A 20,690-nucleotide genomic window follows, 5' to 3' on the forward strand; every position below is an offset into this window, starting at 1 on the left:
TTCCAGGCAAGAATTCTTTCCCAGCCATACCTGTAGATACCACTGGGGGCTGAACCTGGGACCTCCTGCATGCAAAGCAGATGCTGTACCACTGAACTACACCCCTTCCTCTAAAGATAAAGTAAGATTCTAGTCCTTACAGTTCTGAATTAAATAAGAAGCTGTCGTCTGCTGAGTCTTGTTCAGTATTGTCTACACTGACTAGCAGCAACTTCTTGGGGTTTGGTACAGAGAATCTTTCCCAGACCTATCTGGAGATACTCAGGATTGAACTGTGGACCTATGATCTACCATTAAGCTATGGCCCTTTCCCAGTACAGTATATAAACATTATACCATTACAAATTCAAATGAAGCATTATCATTAACATTATCATACAGTCACAATTCATGGACATATATACACACTATAACAATAACAGGAAGCACTGGCAGAATGCTAACAGCAGAATAAAATCAGTTTGGTCCATCAAAAGCCTGAAGGGAAAGATCAGTCCAGCACCAAAAAAGATGGCAGTGAAGGCAGAAGGTGAACTTCACCTGGGAGAGCAATCCACAGGTAAGGAGTCACCACTGAAAAGGCCCTTTCCCTTGTCACCATCTTTTGAGCCTCCCTTGCAGGGAACCTGGAGAAGGGTCAGTCACTCTTAGCCTAACATTCTTCACAGGGTTGTTGTGATGATAAAATGGGAAGAAGCAAAACTGTGTACACCACTTTGAGTTCCTTGGAGGAAATATGGGATATAAATGTAAAACTAAAAGCAACAATGGCAGTATTAACTATGCTGATTGCCGATTTGCCACTGGGCCAAATTCAAAGCACTTATGTAGAGACCCAAATAACTACAAGAGGCACCTCCTATATCAATTACCAGTATGCCTAAAACTAGATCACTTCCCAACTTTTTTGTCAAAGCTGACCCATGTATTGCCCCAAGGCAGCCTATACACATAGAAATCTTACAGGGAAACCCGTAACAGTATATACGTATTTGTATTGTAGAGGTACTGCTATTGCATCCCACCTGAGGTCAGGTGCTGCAGCCAGGTAGTGGGACTCCCAGCCTATCTGTTGAAGTCCAGTGCAGCTCAGAGACTAAAAATCACGAACTCTGGTTTGAATCTCACCTCTCCTGTGATGAACTCACCTGGTGGCATTAAACAAAGCCATTCTTACTTAACCTCCCTGCCTCCCATCTGCAATGTGAGAATGGCAAACAACAGTGTCTACATTACAGGGCTGCTGTAGGGAACATAGCATATGTCAGTCATGCGGCATCCTCTTGGACTTGATAGTACTTTACCTGGTTACACAAATTCTTCAAAGAGATTTGACTCTCTTATCTTTCAATTCCAATTTCCTTTTTTACCAATACTCTTTTTTAGTAATTTCCTCTTTTGAAGTGATTGTGCTGTACTTTCCTTCACACCAGTTCCCTTTGCTTACAACACTGAATCTGACAGCAATATGGCACTGCTTCCAAAAGATTCAGCAATGCTTCCATCACATACCAGGTCCTCAGTGTCACTGCTGAATAAGCCACTTTGAGGTCCTGGGAGGGAAAGGTAGGATATTAAATGGAAAAATACATAATAACGTCCCAGGTTTTGCTTCCCATATGGTCAGCATCACAATCAACTGTTCTAGGACACAGTCTTACTATACTATACATTTAAAGCATAATTAAAGCATGACTTCCTCCAAAGGATAATGGGAATTATAGGTTTTTTAAAGGGTGCTGAGAATTGTAGCTCTGTGAATGAGTAAATTAAACTTCTTATGATTCTTTGGGCATTTAAAGCCATGTACTTTAAATGTATGGTGTGCATGTGATCTTAGTGTATCTAAAAATTTGACCTGGCTTAAGACTTTATTCACATTGGATTTTTAGGATGCTTCATTCAGCTGCTAGGTTTATGTTGCTTTTTAAACATGCTTTTCAGTTATGATCGTAATAAATATGACTAAGGTACATAACTTTCATTGTATTTACTCTGAGTAAACTTAGTTGAAAAGCACCTTTTTTAAAAGATCTCTGCCTTGACTATTTATCTGTACAGTGGTACCTCGGGTTAAGAACTTAATTCGTTCCGGAGGTCCGTTCTTAACCTGAAACTGTTCTTAACCTGAAGCATCACTTTAGCTAATGGGGCCTCCTGCTGCTGCTGCGCCGTCGCTGCACGATTTCTATTCTTATCCTGAAGCAAAGTTCTTAACCCGAGGTACTATTTCTGGGTTAGTGGAGTCAGTAACCTGAAGCGTATGTAACCCGAGGTACCACTGTATTGCTTTTAAATCTAACTTCATTTGTTGTTTTTGGTATTATTTTAAAATCTGCTTTAGTTCCTTATATGATTGTGAATTGCCTTGAGACTTAAAATCAACAATGATCCATAAATTAATAACAATATCATCATAATTATTGTCGTTGTCGTCCAGTTTTCATAACAATGAAATGTGGCCACCTGTCCTTTCGCCTGTAAATAAGGTCATAATAATTGTTTAATAATAATAATAATAGACATTCACTGATTTTCAGTTAGCACAAAAGTGCTACCCAGCAACCTAAACTTAGATCTATGATTAGCAAATATTTGCTAAAGCCTAAAAGTAACTTTGCAGACTTTTGGTTGTTGGGTTTATTTTTTAAACCAGCTGTATTCGCAAAGGAAAGGCACCCTTCACTGTTCTCAAATCATTTTTACCCTTTAAAAAAACACCACTTTGCACATGCTTTGGAGCCATTTTCTCTAAAACACGTCACGCCCTCTAGATGAATTGGTGTGTAGCAACCCTAATAAAATATTTGTGTGTGAGAGAAAGACAGTGGGAAGAAGTACGTTCCGTTTTGGGGTAAGGTTATAAGCTAAATTCTAAAAAGTTGGCGGGGGGGGGCGGAACTGCGAAATACATTTTGATATCATAAGAGGAGCATATATATATATGTGTGTGTGTGTGTGCTGAAGAAATTGAAAATGGGCGGGAAAAGGTAAAACAGGTCTGAGGACGAGGCAGACTTTTTTCCCGCCACAGAATTAGCAAGTGAAGAACGAGTGGGGGGAGGGGAGAGGAGGAGGAAGGCGGGAGCCGTTTGTGTCTGTTGCCCCTCCCACTTCCCCGGCCAGCCATGGAGAACTACGAGGTGGGGCGGGGGGGGGGCGGAGGGTTGGCCTGAGGAGAGGCTTGGGGGGGGAACGATTTGAGGCGAGGAGGAGGGAAAGCAACGGAAGTTTGACTCCTCCCCCTCCCCACACATGCATTTGAAGTGACGGAGGGGGCAGGATTGGAAAAAAAATCTATACTGTATCTCCCCCCCCAGACTACAATTCCCGTCATTCCCTGATGGTTTGTCCATTCTGGCTCACGAGGCTGCTGGGAGTTGTGGTTCAACAACATCTGGAGGGTGAAAGGCGCATTTCTGTAGCCTCTCCGCATGCTGTTAAGGCTACAATTCTCTTTATCCCCCGACTACTGGACCACGCTGACATCTGGGAGTTGTAGTACAATCACATCTGGAAAACCAAAATGACTGCCCATCCTCTATGTATATTTATTTCTTTGCAGGGGAGTGGTAGGAATTGGGGGTGGGGGGGTTAACATATGGGCAATTTGTGTGAGAAGGCATCTCAAACCTAGGGAGGGGTGTCTGGGGGCAAGCTAGGTTTTCAAGGAGGGGATGGATGAAACAATGCTGCTATCATCATTGTCATTCGTAGACTTTTTATTTTACTATTCCCACTAGAATGGTTGTAAAGTTGTGGGGGAGTGTTGCCTCCATGTGGGTCTTGAGTCCTGGAGGAAAGAGAATCAGTGAGAGATGCAAACAGGGAATGTTTCAGCTGTTTTTAATTCTGAATTTTAAATGTTCTCCAAAGGATAATTGGAACTGTAGTTTGTTAAAGGTGCTGGGAATTGTAGTTCTGTGAAGGAGTAAACTGCATATATTTAAAGCACATTTAAAGCACATCTGAAGTTCATAACTTCCCCCAAAGAATCCCAGGAGCTGTTGTTTCCCCCTCATAGAGCTATAAGTTCTATAACTAAGTTCCCATGTATTTTTTAAAGGAGACTGTCAGCTTTAAATGTGTGTTCAATGGGCTCTAGATGTACAGTGTGGATCTGCTTGAAAATTCCTTCTCTTTGTTCCCACTATATTGTGATGGAACAATTTGGAACTCCCTGCCAGTGCCTATTGACATCAGATAGGCACTTTTACTGTCCCCTTTGTGACAACTGCGAAAAACATTTTGTGTGTACAGTGTGGATCTGATTAAAATACTATTTCTTCACAGTATATTGTGATCTGAATTATAAGCATTCTGTGCATAGCTGAAATGTATCTGGCTTGTCTTGAGGAAGTATAGTGCCTTTAAGGTGGTCCCACTGTCCTTCAACCACTTGCCTTATATACATCTACTATTCCTTACAGATTCTGGATATTCTGCCTCATGGGGCCCTTGGGACAATGCTGATAGTGGAATCAAAAGTGGAGAAAGAAAAAGATGGCGGCAGAAAGAAGTATATTATGAAAAAGGTAAGGGGGGGAGCAAGGGCCTTTATGACAAGATGTGTCTCCAGTGATTTTATTTTATTTTATCGGATTTGATTGATTGCAAGGATGGGGGACACATGGCTTGATAGGAGTACATGTGGATCTGAAGGTCTTAGTTGACCACAAACTCAACATGAGTAAATTGTGTGACACAGCAGCAAAAATCGCTAATGCAATCCTCGGTTGCATCAACTGAAGTACAGTAGAGAGTCCAGATCAAGGGACGTTATAGCATCACTCTATTATGCCTTGGTCAGCCCCCACCTGGAGTAGTGTCCAGTTCTGGGAAACACAGTTTAAGGAGGATATTGACAACTTGGAAGGTGTGGAGAGAAGGGACACCAAGATGATTGAGTGTCTGGAAACCAGGCCTTGGGAGGAAAAGTGAAGGGAGTTGGGCATGTTTAGCCTGGATAAAAGAAGACTGGAAGTGGGAAGGATAGCCATCATCAAATATCTAAGGGGCTGTCACACAGAGGATGGACCAAACTTGTTTTCTCCTGCTCTGGAGGATAGAACCCAAATCAGTGTCTTCACAGACAAGAAAGGAGATCGCAACTAAATCTTAGGAAGAATTTTCTGACAGTAAGAGCTGTTTGACAGTGGAATGGACTACCTTGGAAGGTGGTGGGCTGTCCTTCATTGAAGGTTTTTAAAGAGATGTCAGGGATTCTTTAGCTATGAACCCTACATTGCAGAGAGTTGGACTAGATGAGCCTAGAGGGGTCTCTTCCAACTCTATGATTCTATTACAGTGGTATCTCAGGTTAAGTACTTAATTCGTTCCGGAGGTCCGTTCTTAACCTGAAACTGTTCTTAACCTGAAGCACCACTTTAGCTAATGGGACCTCCTGCTGCCGCCGTGCCGCCGGAGCATGATTTCTGTTCTCATCCTGAAGCAAAGTTCTTAACCTGAAGCCCTATTTCTGGGTTAGCGGAGTCTGTAACCTGAAGCGTATGTAACCCGAGGTACCACTGTATTTATATCCCACCTATTTCTCCCAGGACTTCATGGTGGCATATATGGTTCTATCTCCCTCCTTATTTAACACAACAACCCTGTGAGGTAGGTTAGGCTGAGAGGCAGGGCTGGCTCAAAGTCATACCCAGTGAGCTTCATGGTCAAGTAGGGGAACTCTGGTTTCCTAAGTCCGAGTCTGACACTCTAACCATTACACCATATTGGCTGTATGAAAAACCGCATATTCATCAAGAGCCACTCGGCTTCTGTTACAAAATGTATTATTTTATTAACAATCAGAACATTACTAGAGTAAAAGGACTTACATATTCTCACCAGCCCATTTTATCTGTTTTGCAATCGCCAGGACTTAATACAAACAAGCATTCAGCAGGGTTTAGCCTGGGAACCTGCTTATATGTGGGTGTGTACTGTATAATATTTATTTTTGATATTTATTCAGAAATGTATGACCTGTTTACTTCTCAGTCTATATGGTTTGCAGGAAAAAAAAATACTTCATATAACCACACAGAGAGGTATTTACCACACTCAGTAATGTCAAAATGAAATGCCAGGGCTCAATGCTGCTGGGACATGTAAAGAGTCTCTTTTCTTCACTGAATAGCCATAATCAGGGCTGGATTTAGGGGACGTGGGTGACACTGTAGTCTAAACCACAGAGCCTAGGGCTTGCCGATCAGAAAGTCGGCCATTCCAGCTGTCCTTTGTCAACAACAAATTGTCGCTGATTTTTGTATTGAATATATGCTATATGGTAATTTATGGACCTAATAGGTATCCAAAGCCATTTGCACATAACAAAATATGTATTTTATCAAAGTAATTGATATAGAAATGAGCAAATCAGTGATATTTTAGGCAACAGGCTAGCAGGCGGGGCACATTACTTACATCATAGGAGCCTATGCAACACAAAACACTGTTGCTGTATGTAGGTTTTATTTATTTTTTTATCTCATATTTTGGAAATGTACATCCAGTTTTTTTCCCTTTAAATTTTTTTGGGGGCCCCAAGAGAGTGGGGCCCTAAGCTATAGCTTGTTTAGCTTATACGTAAATCTGGCACTGACCACAATCATTCTCTACAGACATTCAGAGTTACAGAGAAGGACTTCTGAGTTGTAATTCCAAAGACAAGGTAAAGGTAAAGGACTCCTGGGCGGTTAAGTCCAGTCAAAGGCGACTATAGGTGCTCAGCTTCCTTCAGGCTGAGGGAGCCTGCATTTGTTCACAGACAGCTTTCTGGGTCATGTGGACAGCTTGACTAAACTGCTTCTGGCACAACAGAACCGTGAAGGAAGCCAGAGCACACAGGAACACTGTTTATCTTCCCGCCTCAGTGATACCTATTTATCTATTTGCACTGCTATGCTTTCAAATTGCTAGGTTGGCAGAAGCTGGGACAGAGCAATGGGAGCCACTGGCAGAGGAAGAGGAGTGCAGGGGGAGCGCACCGCCCCCGGCAGCGTGATCCCGGTGGGGTACCATCGTGGCTGCTCCCCCACCCGCTCTGGGCACCATGCCCCCAGGATGCGTGCCAGGCCCCTGCCTGCTCTCCGCCCCCTGGTGCTGGAGCATGAAGCTCTGCCACTGACGGGAGCTCATCCCTTTGCGTGGATTTGAACTGCCAACCTTCCGATCAGCAAGCCCATGAGGCTCAGTGGTTTAGACCCTAGTACCACCCACGTCCGAAGATAGGAATGCAAGATAGAAAACTGCTTTATATTGTAGTTTGTTAAGACTGCTGGGTATTACGGCTCTGTGAGAGTGAAACTACATTCCACAGGATTCCTTAGGGGAAACCATGTGCTTTAAATGTGTGGGGTAAAAGTCTATTGAATGTGCCTTAAGTGTTTGGAGTGGATAATAAGTTGTTCTACTTTTAACAACTTCTTTGTTGTTTGTTGTTTTGTGCAGGTTGAATGCATTGATGAAAAGCAAGCAAATGATGCTCTCCAAGAGGTAGCTTTCTCTTAATCCTTTTTTATTTCACACATTGGGTGAAGTAGACAGCGGAGTAGCTAGCCGCTCGGGTGCCCCGGGTGGCACGTGTGCCCTGCAACCAGGGGTGGAGCAAGCTGCCCGTGGGGACGGGGCAAGCTGCCCATGGGGGGCGGGGTGAGCCAAGACAGGCGCACTGCATGAAGCCTCTCCGCAGCCTCCTCCGCAGCCGTAGGGCGGCTGAGGTGGTGGGCAGACGCAAGCCCCGCGCTGCTTGAAAAAGCGCGGAGCTTGCAGGCAGTTCACCCACCACCTCCCCCTCAGGAGAGACGCTTGGCTCAGGCACACTGCAGGCCCCACAGTGTGATGCCCAGTGCCCGCCGCATTACCTAGCTACTCCTCCAGATTAGACAGATTCATGGAGGAGAGGGCTGTTGAAGGCTACTAGCCATAAATGCTGTGCTCTGCCTGCAAAGTTGGAGGCAGCAATGCTTCTGGTTTCTGGAAATCACTCAAGGGGAGAGTGTTTCAGCAGTGGCGTAGGAAGGGGCATGTGGTGGGTGTGGGAGTTGTTTTTTCAAAAACATATATTTTTGCCATTTTGTCACCCCCCTCAATGATGACACCCAGGGTGACCTGCACCCACCACACCCCCATTCCTACGCCACTGGAAGTAGGATCTTGCCTATCTGTGGTATAGTGTCAGACCAACCAACCATCTAGCTCAACATTGTCTATGCTGAATGGCAGTGATTCTCCAGGGTTTCAGGCAGGGTACATTGCCAGCTTGACCTGGGGATTGAACCTGGGAATCTTCTGCATGCAAAACTGATGCTCTACCACTGATCTATGGCCCATTCCTAAACTATGAAAGCATATGGCACAATACGTTTATTTGTCTTTAGAACAGCATATTACTATTGGTTCCACTACAACACACTAAGCTACCCTTCTGGACTTCATGCAGGAAACCACAAAGGATTTATCAATGGTTAGTCCTACTCAGAGTAGACCCATTGAAATTGATATACATGAGTAAATTGCTGCAGTTTGTGTGTTGTCTGTGGTCAAGAATGGAAACCAGTTATGCAAATTAATGACTGGTACTTGTACACATCATAGTGGTTGGGTTTTTTTAAAGTTTACTAACAATATACAATTAATAAAGGTTGTCTTACCATTCTTCTGATATGTCCTTTACATTGAAATGAATGTAAGTTATGTAAGTTGCATTAAGTAGGGGACAGTGTGATGAATAATGTCATATTTTGTGGAAGCGAAATGGAAGCAGTGCTGATTGTGAGAAATATAGGTTGGAATAGAAACAGCTTTTCTTCTTACACCTCTACTTTCAAAGAAGCTGGGCTATTACCTGTGAATCAGGAACAGGGGTTGATTTCAAAACAAGCCAACTTCAGACCATAGAGCTATGGAACTGGCTTTTTTAACACTCATGGACTCAGGTTTCTCAAAGCTGCTTCTGATATTATTAGTTTTTATTATTAAGTGCCTAAAGCATCTAGCCACTTGACAAAAATTAGAAACACCAAGCCCCTGCACCAGCCCCATCTGCAGGCTTAAACTTATAATTACATCCCTGATTAGTCAGTGGCGACACACACACACAAAATTCTGGGGATGGCACAGAATTGACTAAGGATATTTCTAGGCTGGCAAGAAAGAAAAATTGCAGCATATGTTAACAATAGTTTAGAAATGGGGGGCAAGTTGAGGAGCAAGTTCCTTGTTAGAGGGTGCTTTCCTCCCCGCCCGGTGCTGCCTATATGATTAGTTACTCTCCTGTAATTTTAGAATTGCATTTTCCAGATGTGGAAAAGGTGGAGTCCCATGGCAAAGTAACTGGAAATCTGTTGCAGAGCTAGGATCCCTCTCTAAATCTAGGTGAGGATTGTTACAAACCTTAGATCTATTTTAGCTTGGAAGGTGGTTGGATTCCTAATCCCTTCCCTAAAAAAGAAGTTAAGGCGTGATACTAAGCACAGTTTCATGGGAGCATGGTCTGCTGAAATCAGTTGTATAGCATCCAGCAGAATGACTGAATCAAGAGGAGAAATTTGGCAAACTAGGGACCGCAACAGTTTATCTTAAATTGTAATAGTTTACTATAGAACCTTTCTCATCATTTTTCTGGAAGGCCATGGAACTGCTGAAGCTGAATCATCAGAACATCTGCAGCTACAAAGAATTTTTCATCATCTGGGACAACCAGGTGACAATTTCCTAAGGCTACTATGGTATATATGCTTACTGGAAAGTTTCCTGAATTCAATGAGACTTGCTCCCAGGTAAATTGCAGCAGCTCTAAACTGGTGATCCAGGGATGTGTTGCTTCTGAATCTCTTATCAATGTAGTCCAGTGGATGACTTTAAATAACAATGATCCATACCATAGAGACCCAGGTTCATATTCCCCATAGTGGGTAGATCTGTGATTTCCCTGTTACTGGATTGTACCAACTTAGGTTGGGGAGGGGAGGATGGGGGGGGGAAAATATTTGAATGCATCCCCATTTATTTATTTTGTCAAATTACTTGAACTTACAAAAAGTCTCACGTTAGGGAGAAGCTCTGCCAAATTATCACATGAAGAGGCCGGACCACACACACCTAGGTAGAGTGCAAGTCCTGGGATTTCTTGCCTGATCCTATATGCAAGATTGGGTTATTAGTTTCATTTGGAAAAGCCTGTACAGTGGTACCTCAGGTTAAGTACTTAATTCTTTCCAGAGGTCTGTTTGTAAGCTGAAACTGTTCTTAACCTGAAGCACCACTTTAGCTAATGGGGCCTCCTGCTTCTGCCGCGCTGCCGGAGCCTGATTTCTGTTCTCATCCTGAAGCAAAGTTCTTAACCCGAGGTACTATTTCTGGGTTAGCGGAGTCTGTAACCTGAAGCGTATGTGTCAGGGGCTCAGGAGCTGAGGCACAGGGAAGACGGGAGATGGAGAGCGAGGGGGAGGAATCCGAAGGGAGCGTAGGAGGGGACAGTGGTCCGAGGGATTCCATGAGCCTCTCCAGCGAATCGGAAGATTCACAGAAGGGAGCGCCAGTGGCCAGGGGCAGGGGGGTCCCAAGGGGAACGCCCCAGGAGCAAGGGGGCAGCAGGGACTCCCAGAGCAGTAGTTGGAAATCAGGACCAGCTTCCCCACCAGAGCAGAGTGGGGGGGAAGAGTCCCAGGCATCGGGGCCAGTGCTTTCCCCACCAGGGAAAGGAGACGAGGCAGAGTCTACCACGCCTCCCTCGGAGAGTCGGACAACGGAAGGGAGGTCAGATCCGGCCAGTGTCACGGAAGAGGGAAGCAGTGATAGAAGTAGTGTAACGGTTAGGAGAAAGGTCACTGGGTTGGCGCGAGAAGCAAGTTCAAATGTACAGGAGCGCGGGACAGCAGAGAGTGAGGATTGGGAACCGGGTCCTAAAGCACGCCGGAGGCAGGGGGAGGAGCTAAGCGACTCAGCGTCGGAAGAGTCCAGAAAGGGCAATGCCCCAGAGGGCAGGAGGACCCAGAGGAGAAGAGAGCAGCGCAGGAGGTGGAGCAGGGCTAGGATCTTAAACTGGTGTGGAAGGGGCGGAGACTCAGACGGGACTTCGCCGATCTAGAGTCTAGACGTAGGGCTGCACGCTCTGGCTTTGAAATGGAAATTAAACTTCAATAAAGACTTTTGTACATAACATCAGCCTGGCGTTGGTCCTCTGTGAGCTGGGACCTAGAGGCAGCTCTGACAGTATGTAACCTGAAGCATATGTAACCCGAGGTACCACTGTACTGTGTTGTTAGCATCCCCCTTCCCCACACTGGGCTGAAACTGGTATAGGAAGCCTTACTGTGATAAACTTTGAAACCCCTTGACTAAAGGGGCACAGTGATTTTCATCTTCATCCTGTTGCATGCAGATTTCCTCCCTCTTTCTTTGTCTGGTGATGCGTTATTCAGATCAAGGGGATCTTTCATCTCTGATCAAGGCCAAGAGGCAAAAACCTGAGAAAATTAAAAAGAAGGTAGAAAAGAATGTTTTTATTTAATAAATATGTATAATACAAATAGTAATAATTGGGGGAGGTTAGCAGCCAAACCTAACAAGTGCATATTCTTGCTGGTTAGCATTAGAAGGGGCTAGGTCCACAGAGCTTTGTAGCTGGTAGGCAGATACTCAGGCCAATGAAAAGCAATTGGTAGAGAAGGCTCTGTGTGGTGTCATTTTCTCCTCCTGAAGAGGAAGGAGCATATAGTACTTCTGTTCCTATCTCTCTTCCTTGGATCAGCCACTAGGGCAGGCATTTCCTTTGTTTGCTCCAGTCCCAGGCACATGCCTAAGACTGGTTATACTGAATATATACCGTATTTTTCGCCCTATAGGACACACCGTCCCATAAGGCGCACCTAGTTTTTTGGGGGGAAAATAAAGGGGGGGAAAATTATTTCCCCCCCAGGCGCGGGGCTGGGGCGGGGGAGGCCCGCCCGAGCTTCCCCAACCCCAGCCCCCAAACAGGCAGCTCTCCGCAAGCCGTGGGACCCCAGGGCTGGCTCCCGCCACTTGCGGAGAGGTCCGCGAAGCCTGGACGCGCTGATCTCAGCGCGCCCAGGCTTTCGCATGCAGGCACCTCTCCGCAAGCAGCGGGAGCGCTCCCCCTGCTTGCGAAGAGGTCCGCGAAGCCTGGAGAGCGAAAGGGGTCTGTGCGCACCAACCCCTCTCGCTCTCCAGGCTTCAGCGAAAACCTGCATTCGCCCCATAGGACGCACACACATTTCCCCTTCATTTTTTGAGGGGAAAAAGTGCGTCCTATAGGGCGAAAAATACCCACATAGTTTTTACAGCTACTAATTATTCCTGTCTGGGTAGTTAAGTATACAAACTCCTTGTGGGCATTAATCACAGGAACTGTTGAGAGAATGTCCACTTCTGGGACCTGGTTCTGGGTGTTGTCACTCGCAGGCTCAGCCTACTCTTGGCATGTTTCATGGCAAAAATCTATGTTGAGGTAAGGCATGATAGTACAATCAGAAAACAGGAGGTGGGCAAATGTTGCTACGGAAGGAAGAGCATTATTCCCATTGTCCACCCTTTCTTTGTCAAGGGCCAACAGGAGGGAGAGAATTTCTCAAGACTTTAACTTGGCATAACAGCAAACTTTTCTCCTGTATATTATGTCCTCATCATTTCCTATATTTCTTTCCATAGGTGATTAAAATGTTTCTGGGGCAGATGGTGGATGCTTTAGTTTACATCCACAAACAAACCATTTTTCACAGGTGAGATGTCAGTTTTTCAAAATATTGTTTTGTTATTTATCTGCAGTAGTTTGTAGTGCAAAACCTAAGGTCTTTTAACAAACAAACTCTTAACATAGCTGCAACTCTGTTTCAACATGCTGTAAAAACAACTCTGATGTGTTTCAGAAACCTCAAACCATCCAACATCCTTTTAGATGACAAGGCATCTTTTGTGCTTGGTGATTTCAGCACGGAAACCCTCATGAATGATGAGATGAAATGGAAGATTAGGGTGGAAGAAGGTAGCAATGTGTTGTTATCTTTTCAGCAGCCTTGTTCTTCAGAAAGACTGTGGGGTTTTTGAAAATATAAGGTCAAGGAGAAAATATTTCCTTATGACATGACATTGTTAGCATCTAGAAGGTTAAAATATATGTAGTTTAGTAATGGTAGTTTGACATGTATGTGGAGTGGGCCACACCATACATTTAAAGTGCAATACTTCCCCCAATGAACCTTGGGAATTCCAGTTCACAGAACTGCAATTCCCAGCACCTAAATTAGAATTTCCCAAAATTCTTTGGGGAAAGCCATATGCTTTAAATGTACATTAAATGTATGGTGTGGATGGTTAGTGAGTCTCAGTGCAATAGACATGTGCTCATATTGTCAGAACATATTCACATCCAGTAAGTTACAATGGGTTGTATCCAGTTTTAATCCTATTCAGAGGAGAGTCATTGAAATTGACTGAACTGACCAACTTATTAATTTAAATGGGTCTACTCCGAGACTTGATGGAAGTTCCAACAACATATATAGAGGGCCACACTCCCTATCCCTGTTTTAAGCTGTTCTGTCACCTCATGTGAAGCAACACATTGGGTTGCCATATGTCCTCTTTTTCCAGGACACCTTCTCCTTATCATGGGTATGTAAAATGAGAGTTGTCATAGGGATCCATAGTTAAAAGTCAGCAGATATGTCTTCTTTTTTGCCCTTCAAAATATGGCAACCCTAAGTTACAGTGACATTATTATTATTACCTGTCCCTTCACAAGCAAGGTTTTAATGATTTAAAGTTCAACATTAAATACCATTAAAACATATTGCAGTCACAGGAATAGGGTGGATCCTGAAAATACACATGTTAGGTGTCAAAAGGTCAGAATACAGAGGCTCGTGTTCACCATTCCCTGAAAGCTTTATAATGAGCATGGCAAATTAATCTCTGTGGGGAGGGAGTTACACAACCTAGGGGACTGCTCTCCTAGGCCAACACCACCCCACATTTATGAGGACTATCAAGAGGGCCCCCGCTTTACTGATCTTAGTACCCAGGAGCAGTGCTTTATTTCTGGGGGGGACACATACCCCAAAACATTTTGTGAATCTAAGTTTGGCCTCATTGAGGGGCAGTATTTCAATGAGTAGGAAAATGAGAGTACCCCTAAACATTTTCTAGGGGGGAAAGCACTGCCCAGGAGGGACTGTAGGGAAGGAGGCAGTCTTCCAAATATTTGGGGCCTAAGTCATTCAGGGCTTTAACCACTACCACAGGCACCTTAAATAAGGCCCAGAAACAAACTGACAGACCTCTGCAGTGCCCCATACAAACTGAACGGTATCCTTAGAATGTTTTGCGGTTTCTTTTACAGATAAGGTGTAGAAATGGTTCTCTGAATGTGGAAAGCTTGAAAACAGCTATCTTTATTTATTTCACTGCATTTATAGGCCATCTTTTTGTCTAAGGAACTCAGCATGGGGTCCCCCTCCTCATTTAATTCCCACAACAACCCTGGAAGGTAGATTAGGCTGAGAGGCAGTGACTGGCCCAGGGTCAGCTGGGAAGCTTTATGCCTGAGTTGGGATTTATCTGTCAGGTTCTAGTCTGGCACTCTAACCACCATGCCACACTGGCTCTTCAGTTTATTAAATGTATGAATTGCCTTTTATAAACATCTCAAGGCGATTTACAAACATATCACAAAAATGGTACAAAGCAGCGATTGAAGATTGAAAACTGAACAAAATTAACATTAGCACCTCCCCCCCATCTAGCTAGAAAACATTTACAAAACAAAAATATGTATTCAATTGTTGCCTTCTGATGGAATATTGTTCCACCTCCAAAGAGATGTTACAAAGGAAAAGTTACAAGGGATAAAAATAAACAAATAAATCACACCCCTGGCTTTTCTTCCCACAGATCCTCCTTTCAAATCCTGGATGGCTCCAGAGGCACTCAAATTTTCTTTCAGTGACAAATCTGACATCTGGTCTCTTGGCTGTATTCTTCTCGACATGATCTCCTGTGTGAAAGTATGGTACATTTCCCCTTTAACAGTACTGTGACGGTGTTCAGAGTTGGCTCTTGAGAGAGATGGTTACATTAAATACACACAGCATGCGGTTTTCAGTGACTGATATTCAGAAACCTACCAACAGTATATATATAAAGGTATCTCCAACTAGTATCCAGAAGCATGCTGCCTCCAACATTGGAGATGCCTACGATAGATATAGATATTGGTTGTACCCCCCTCTGTTATGTATATGATAATAGATCTATTCTGCTAAATAATTAGATTTTGTAAATATTAGGATATAATTATAATTTGTATGTTATAACTGGGATGTGTTATAAGACGATCTCAGTGTTTATTAGAAGGGGTTAATGTAACAGGTTTGAGGTGCTTAATTAGCATTTATGTATAAACACATAAATATAAGGCCTTGAGAATGCAATCAAGATCCATGTGTATTGGAATATGTGTGTGTACCTACATATGAGCATCATCAATTATCATGTGAAAATTCAATTAACCTAGGTAAGCATTTTGAGTGTGTACTAGCCATTATCCTAGTATAGGGACTCAGGTGGTGCTGTAGTCTAAACCAGTGTTTCCCAACCTTGTGCCTCCAGCTGTTTTTGAACTACAACTCCCATCATCCCTGACTAGCAAGACCAGTGGCAAGGGATGATGGGAATTGTAGTCCAAAAACAGCTGGAGGCACAAGGTTGGGAAACACTGGCTAAACCACTGAGCCTCTTGGGCTTGCTGATCCAGAAGGTCAGCAGTTTGAATCCCTACGACTGGGTGAGCTCCCGTTGCTCTGTCCCAGCTCCTGCCAACCTAGCAGTTCAAAAGCGCACCAGTGCAAGTAGATAAATGGTGCAGTGCAGTTATTATTGGTTACATTTTTGTCCCACTGTTCCTCCCAAAGATGCTCAGAACAGCAGCTATACTGTAAGCAGCTCTGCTACAATGAGTCTGTAAAGTGAAAACATACGCAGATTTTATTATGTGCTCCTTTTGTGTATTTGCATGAGTTTCTTTTTAGGTGAAAGATCCAGTTTCATTGCTGCGTAACATTAAGGAGAATAGCAGTCACCTGGAAGAAGCCCTGATAACTATGAAGCAGATGGATACACCTTTGTCTTCTCTTTTGCTAACGATGCTGAGGATTGAGCCAACAATGAGGCCCACATCAGGGTCAGTCCTGGGTTTGTTTTCTCCCTTGCTCCACCCAATAACCCACCCAATGCATTTAAAGGACATTTATGCCACTTTAGTAGTCACAGCTCCCCCCCCCCAAACAATCCTTGGAACTGTAGTTTACCCCTCCCACTGCAATGTCCTTTACTATTAACAAACTACAGTTCTCAGGATTCTTTGGGAAAGCCATGGGTTTTAAATGGACTTTAAATGTGTGGTGTGGATGTAACTATGGAAGTTACTGTCATTGTTCACTGAAAGAGAGGGTAGTTGGCTAAAAATGGTTTATGCCCCCAATCTCAAAGATAAATCAGGATCCCTCAAAATGAATGCCCAGCTTTAACAATTAAATAACTCCTCCCCTTTATTTTGCTTATTTTACATTTCTAACTCACCTTTCAGCCCAAATTGGACCCTCAACACAATGTACATATTTTAAACTAATTTATTCCCCACTCCACTCCACTTCTCTTGCTACTTTAGGGAGCTGACTGACAATGCATTTATCAGAGAATGCCTGATTCTTGCTGGGTCACCCTTAGTAAAGGTGAAGAAGACTCTGCCTCCAGGATTACTGGACTTAATACTCAACGGTGGGATCCCAACTGTTCTAGGTAATGCTGGAAAAGCAGCTCTGAAACAGAGGCTTGTAGCTAGCTTGGGAATATGAAAGAATGTAATATATGAGGGGTTGTTTGTGGGCTGCATTTGACTCTCAAAGTGATTCAGATACATCCCCACTTTCAAACACAGTCCCTGTCTTATTGATGCCTTGAACCCCTTCCCCTTTACACCCAATGACAGAAACATGCAGATAATCTGATCTGAAACCATTAAAACCCCATATAATCCTTTTGTTTTAGGCAGATGGGTTAGTGACAGAAAATGTTCTGCATTCGAGGTACTCACAAGCTGTCACATAAGGGCGTGGCTAAATTAAGGCTTAATCCAGGGATTTGCAGTTCATGTTTCATGCCCTTAAATGCAGTGGGTTTGTATCCAGTGTTAGTCATACTCAGAGAGTACACACACCGAAACTGGGGGCACGTATTCCCAGTAAAGTGTGTGGGAAGGCTGTGGACATATAGTTGCATCCAACTCAGAGTTGGACCCATGAAAAGAATAACCCTAAATTCATTGTGGCATTAATTTTAATGGATCTACTTTGAGTAGGATTAATATTGGACAAGCCACAGGTATTATATGCTGCTATTATCAGAAAACATTAACCTATGCACATTTATAGGCATTTACTAGGGCATTTGAAGAACTTTGAGCTGTATCCAATGCTAGTGCTACCAGTCATACAGCTAACTTAGGTCCATTAATTTCAGTGATTCTCCTCTGAGTAGGATTAGCACAGAATACAATTCTGTGTATCCCCCCCCCCCCGTGTGTGTGTGTGAAGGATTTCACAGAAAGGTGCTAGTATTTTGTCTCCTGCAGAATTCATGCTGTCTTACCAGGATATAGAGGAAGCTCAAGAAAAGTGCATTGAGCGTCTAACTGTCCTCTTGAAAGAAGGAAAGGGTATGCTTTGACTGTGCTGCTGTCTTGTAATATAGGCATAAACAGTGCTATTTTTATAGAAAAAGGTGCTGGAACTCACCATGAACACCTCCCTCATTCTCATTCTGGTGAGTTCCAGCTGAAAAAAAACCTGGTTTTTTACTTCTCTTTGGAGGGGGGTGTTGTTCAGAGCCAAACTGGATGGGAAAGGCTTATCTTGGTCATAAGAGTGGGTCATCGTGCTAGTTGCATGTTCCATAGCTCCTACCAGTGGGGTTGAGATTTACTGCATTTCCAGCAACATTTCAAGGATTGGGAGAAACCATGAGTGATTAAGGAGATCAGCTATTATGGAGGTGGGGAACTTTTGACTTTTGGCCACTTCCCTCCCAAACCACACCCACTTGCCCCATACCTGATGCCATATGTTACCTGGGGGGCAGGAAAAGATGCGGCTGGATTGGCTGTGTGATCAAGAACTTCATTGTACAGCCAATCTATGCAGAAAACAGATTTGAAGTCACCATTCTGGTTATACTTGGCTGGATTGGCTGTGCATCTATGTTTCCCACGGGGTAACTCAATCGTACGGTCAGTTCCTGCAGAAAGCAGCTTTGCCAGTCTTATGTAGCTGCTACGCGATACCTTGTAAGTTCTGCAGCCACGCTGATAGTCACTGCTCCCAGATCACACGGCAAAGTGGCAACCCCTAAAGAAGAAGTGCTGTAGGCCATCATCCTCTGTCCACATCCATATATCTCCATTTCCCAGCATCCATGCAAAGAAAATTTAAAAAATTAAAACTATAAGGGAAGAGCAGTAACAGATTAAAATAATAATAATGATAGCTTCTGTTTCTTCCCCACAGTCAGTCTAAAAGTCTTCTTTGGATTAACGGAGCTTGTTACCTCTGCAATGAAGAATCACATTGATTCTCCTGAGGTACAGTTAGCTGGATATTCTTTGCTGATTGAAATCACTAGCAGAGGTAAGGGTGATGAGCAATGTTTGAGTTCCATACCAATTTTATGAAATTTATTTGTTTATTGAATTTATATACCGCCCTATACTCGGAGGTCTCAAATTATTGGCAGAGTGTCTTGCTGTTCTTATTGTCTTCTTTCACCTAAGTTGAACTTGCTTTAATCTACCTCTTACCATGTTCTTTGACCTCTTTTTTTAGCTGTTAGATGTTGACTTGCCCCAAAGCTACAAAGTGGCTCTTCTGATTTGTGTCTCTTTAAAAGCGGGAGGGGCACAGACAATGTAATAAACCAAGTTTAAGTGCTCATCTGCCAGACACCTCAGCTTTCACTATGGTTAACATTGGCTGTGGTTTAGTATTATGTGTGAACCAGGCCAGAGACTGTTCCTGAATCCAGTCTTGTGTCTATGTAGCAAGAGATGTTCTCTTTGCAGTGGAGGCTGGCCCACTGTGACAAATGGAGCACTGCATCACCAACTTCAATCTGCCTTCAGCTAGCCCCCACCTGCCTTTCTTCTTTCTTCTAATATGTCCCAGGGGGTGGCCCTGTCTGCCAGCAACTTCCTTCAAAGTCTGAGTGTTGCCCTTTTCTTTATTTAACAAAACATATATAGTGCTTGGTTATAATAAAACCTCTAAGTGGCTTATAAGAAATTACCAAATTCAGCATGGAGGCAGATGGAATGAGTTGACTCTGTTTGTCATTGGCCGTGGCTCCCCCTATTGTTGGCCTCCCTGCCTTACACCCTGTCCTAATAGGCAGCTGTCAGAGCCGCCCCTAGGTCCCAGCTCACAAAGGACCAACGCCCGGCTGTAGTTATGTACAAAAGTCTTTATTGAAGTTCAGTTTCCATTTCAAAGCCGCAGCGTGCAACTCTACGTCTTAAAGCCTAGACCGGCGAAGTTCCGTCTGACTCTCCTCCCCTTCCACACCAGTTTAAGACTCTAGCCTTGCTCCACCTCTTCCTTAGCTCCTTCCTCCTCTGGGCCCTCCTGCCTGCTGGGGTTTCATCCTTTCTGGACTCTTCTGACGCTGACCCCCCTGATTCTTGCCCCTCCTTCCGGCGGGCTTTAGGACCTGGTTCCCTATCCGGGCTACCTGCTGTGCTGCTCGCCTGTACATTTGAACTTGGCGCGCGCGCCCAGCCGGCAACCTTCCTCTTGACCGTTCCCTCGCTCTCCGATGGAGGCGTGGCCAACCCTGACTCATCTTCTCTCGCTGGTGGTGAATACACTGGCCCTGATACCTGGGACTCCTCCCCCCCCACTACGCTCTGGTGGGGAAGCTGGTCCTGATTTCCAACTGCTGCTCTGGGAGTCCCCGCTGGCCCCTTGCTTCTGGGGTGTCCCCCTTGGGGCCCCCCTTGCCCTGGCCATCGGCGCCCCCTTCTGTGAATCTTCCGATTCGCTGGAGAGGCTCATGGAATCTCTCGGGCTACTGTCATCTTCTCCTACGCTGCCCTCGGATTGCTCCCCCTCGCTCTCCATCTCCTCCCCTCCCTGCGCTCTCGCTGCGTCCCTGACAGCACCAGTCACCATCACTTTTTTATTGGAACCTTTGTGATGAGATGTTGGAATGAGCATCTAAAGCATCTGATGCCTCCTTGTTTATGTTCTGCTTTTGGCAGCCATGAGGCAGAACCTGAATATTGAATTCCTAACCTCCGAAAACATACTCGATTGCCTGTTAGCCTCCATGAGAATTCATTTCAACAACAAAGAGTTGATCTGGATGATTTGCACATTGTTCATGATGATGTCGACTAATGGTGGGTACAATAGACCAGATGCTGCCCTAGTTCAAAGCGGTATCCTGTTTAGCACTGTAACTCTGCCTTTACTCCAGAAAGCAGTGATGAGCTTGGACCTGGAGCCTGGTAAGTAATGAAATAATGGTTGCACTCACACTATATATTTATAGCACATTTACAGGACTTTAACAGTCATGGCTTCCCCCCAAAGAATCCTGGGAATTTTAGTTTGCCCCTC

General features: G+C 44.3%; 1 protein-coding gene across 8 annotated transcripts in view; it reads left to right on the forward strand.

Annotated features, from left to right (window-relative positions):
• The first annotated feature begins 17 nt into the window (after positions 1 to 17).
• STKLD1 (serine/threonine kinase like domain containing 1) overlaps positions 18 to 20,690 on the forward strand; it is a 29,953-nt gene continuing 9,280 nt past the window's right edge. The window contains exons 1-13 of one of the 8 annotated variants that reach the window (XM_081847062.1): positions 18 to 121; positions 4,431 to 4,535; positions 7,456 to 7,500; positions 9,635 to 9,709; positions 11,390 to 11,494; positions 12,676 to 12,746; positions 12,894 to 13,009; positions 14,917 to 15,029; positions 16,053 to 16,204; positions 16,691 to 16,821; positions 17,654 to 17,737; positions 18,585 to 18,704; positions 20,330 to 20,470. In XM_081847062.1, the coding sequence (XP_081703188.1) occupies positions 4,467 to 4,535; positions 7,456 to 7,500; positions 9,635 to 9,709; positions 11,390 to 11,494; positions 12,676 to 12,746; positions 12,894 to 13,009; positions 14,917 to 15,029; positions 16,053 to 16,204; positions 16,691 to 16,821; positions 17,654 to 17,737; positions 18,585 to 18,704; positions 20,330 to 20,470 (1,222 nt within the window). In that variant the 5' untranslated portion in view covers positions 18 to 121; positions 4,431 to 4,466. Of the gene's footprint in view, positions 122 to 2,834; positions 2,855 to 3,043; positions 3,144 to 3,186; positions 3,546 to 4,430; positions 4,536 to 7,455; positions 7,501 to 9,634; positions 9,786 to 11,389; positions 11,495 to 12,675; positions 12,747 to 12,893; positions 13,010 to 14,916; positions 15,030 to 16,052; positions 16,205 to 16,690; positions 16,822 to 17,653; positions 17,738 to 18,584; positions 18,705 to 20,329; positions 20,471 to 20,690 lie in introns of those variants that run through there. The other 7 variants (XM_081847063.1, XM_081847059.1, XM_081847060.1 and 4 more) reach the window with 7 other exon arrangements.

The sequence above is a fragment of the Podarcis erhardii genome (genome assembly GCF_964252035.2).
Source record: "Podarcis erhardii genome assembly, chromosome: Z".
NCBI classification, from domain to species: Eukaryota; Metazoa; Chordata; class Lepidosauria; order Squamata; family Lacertidae; genus Podarcis; species Podarcis erhardii.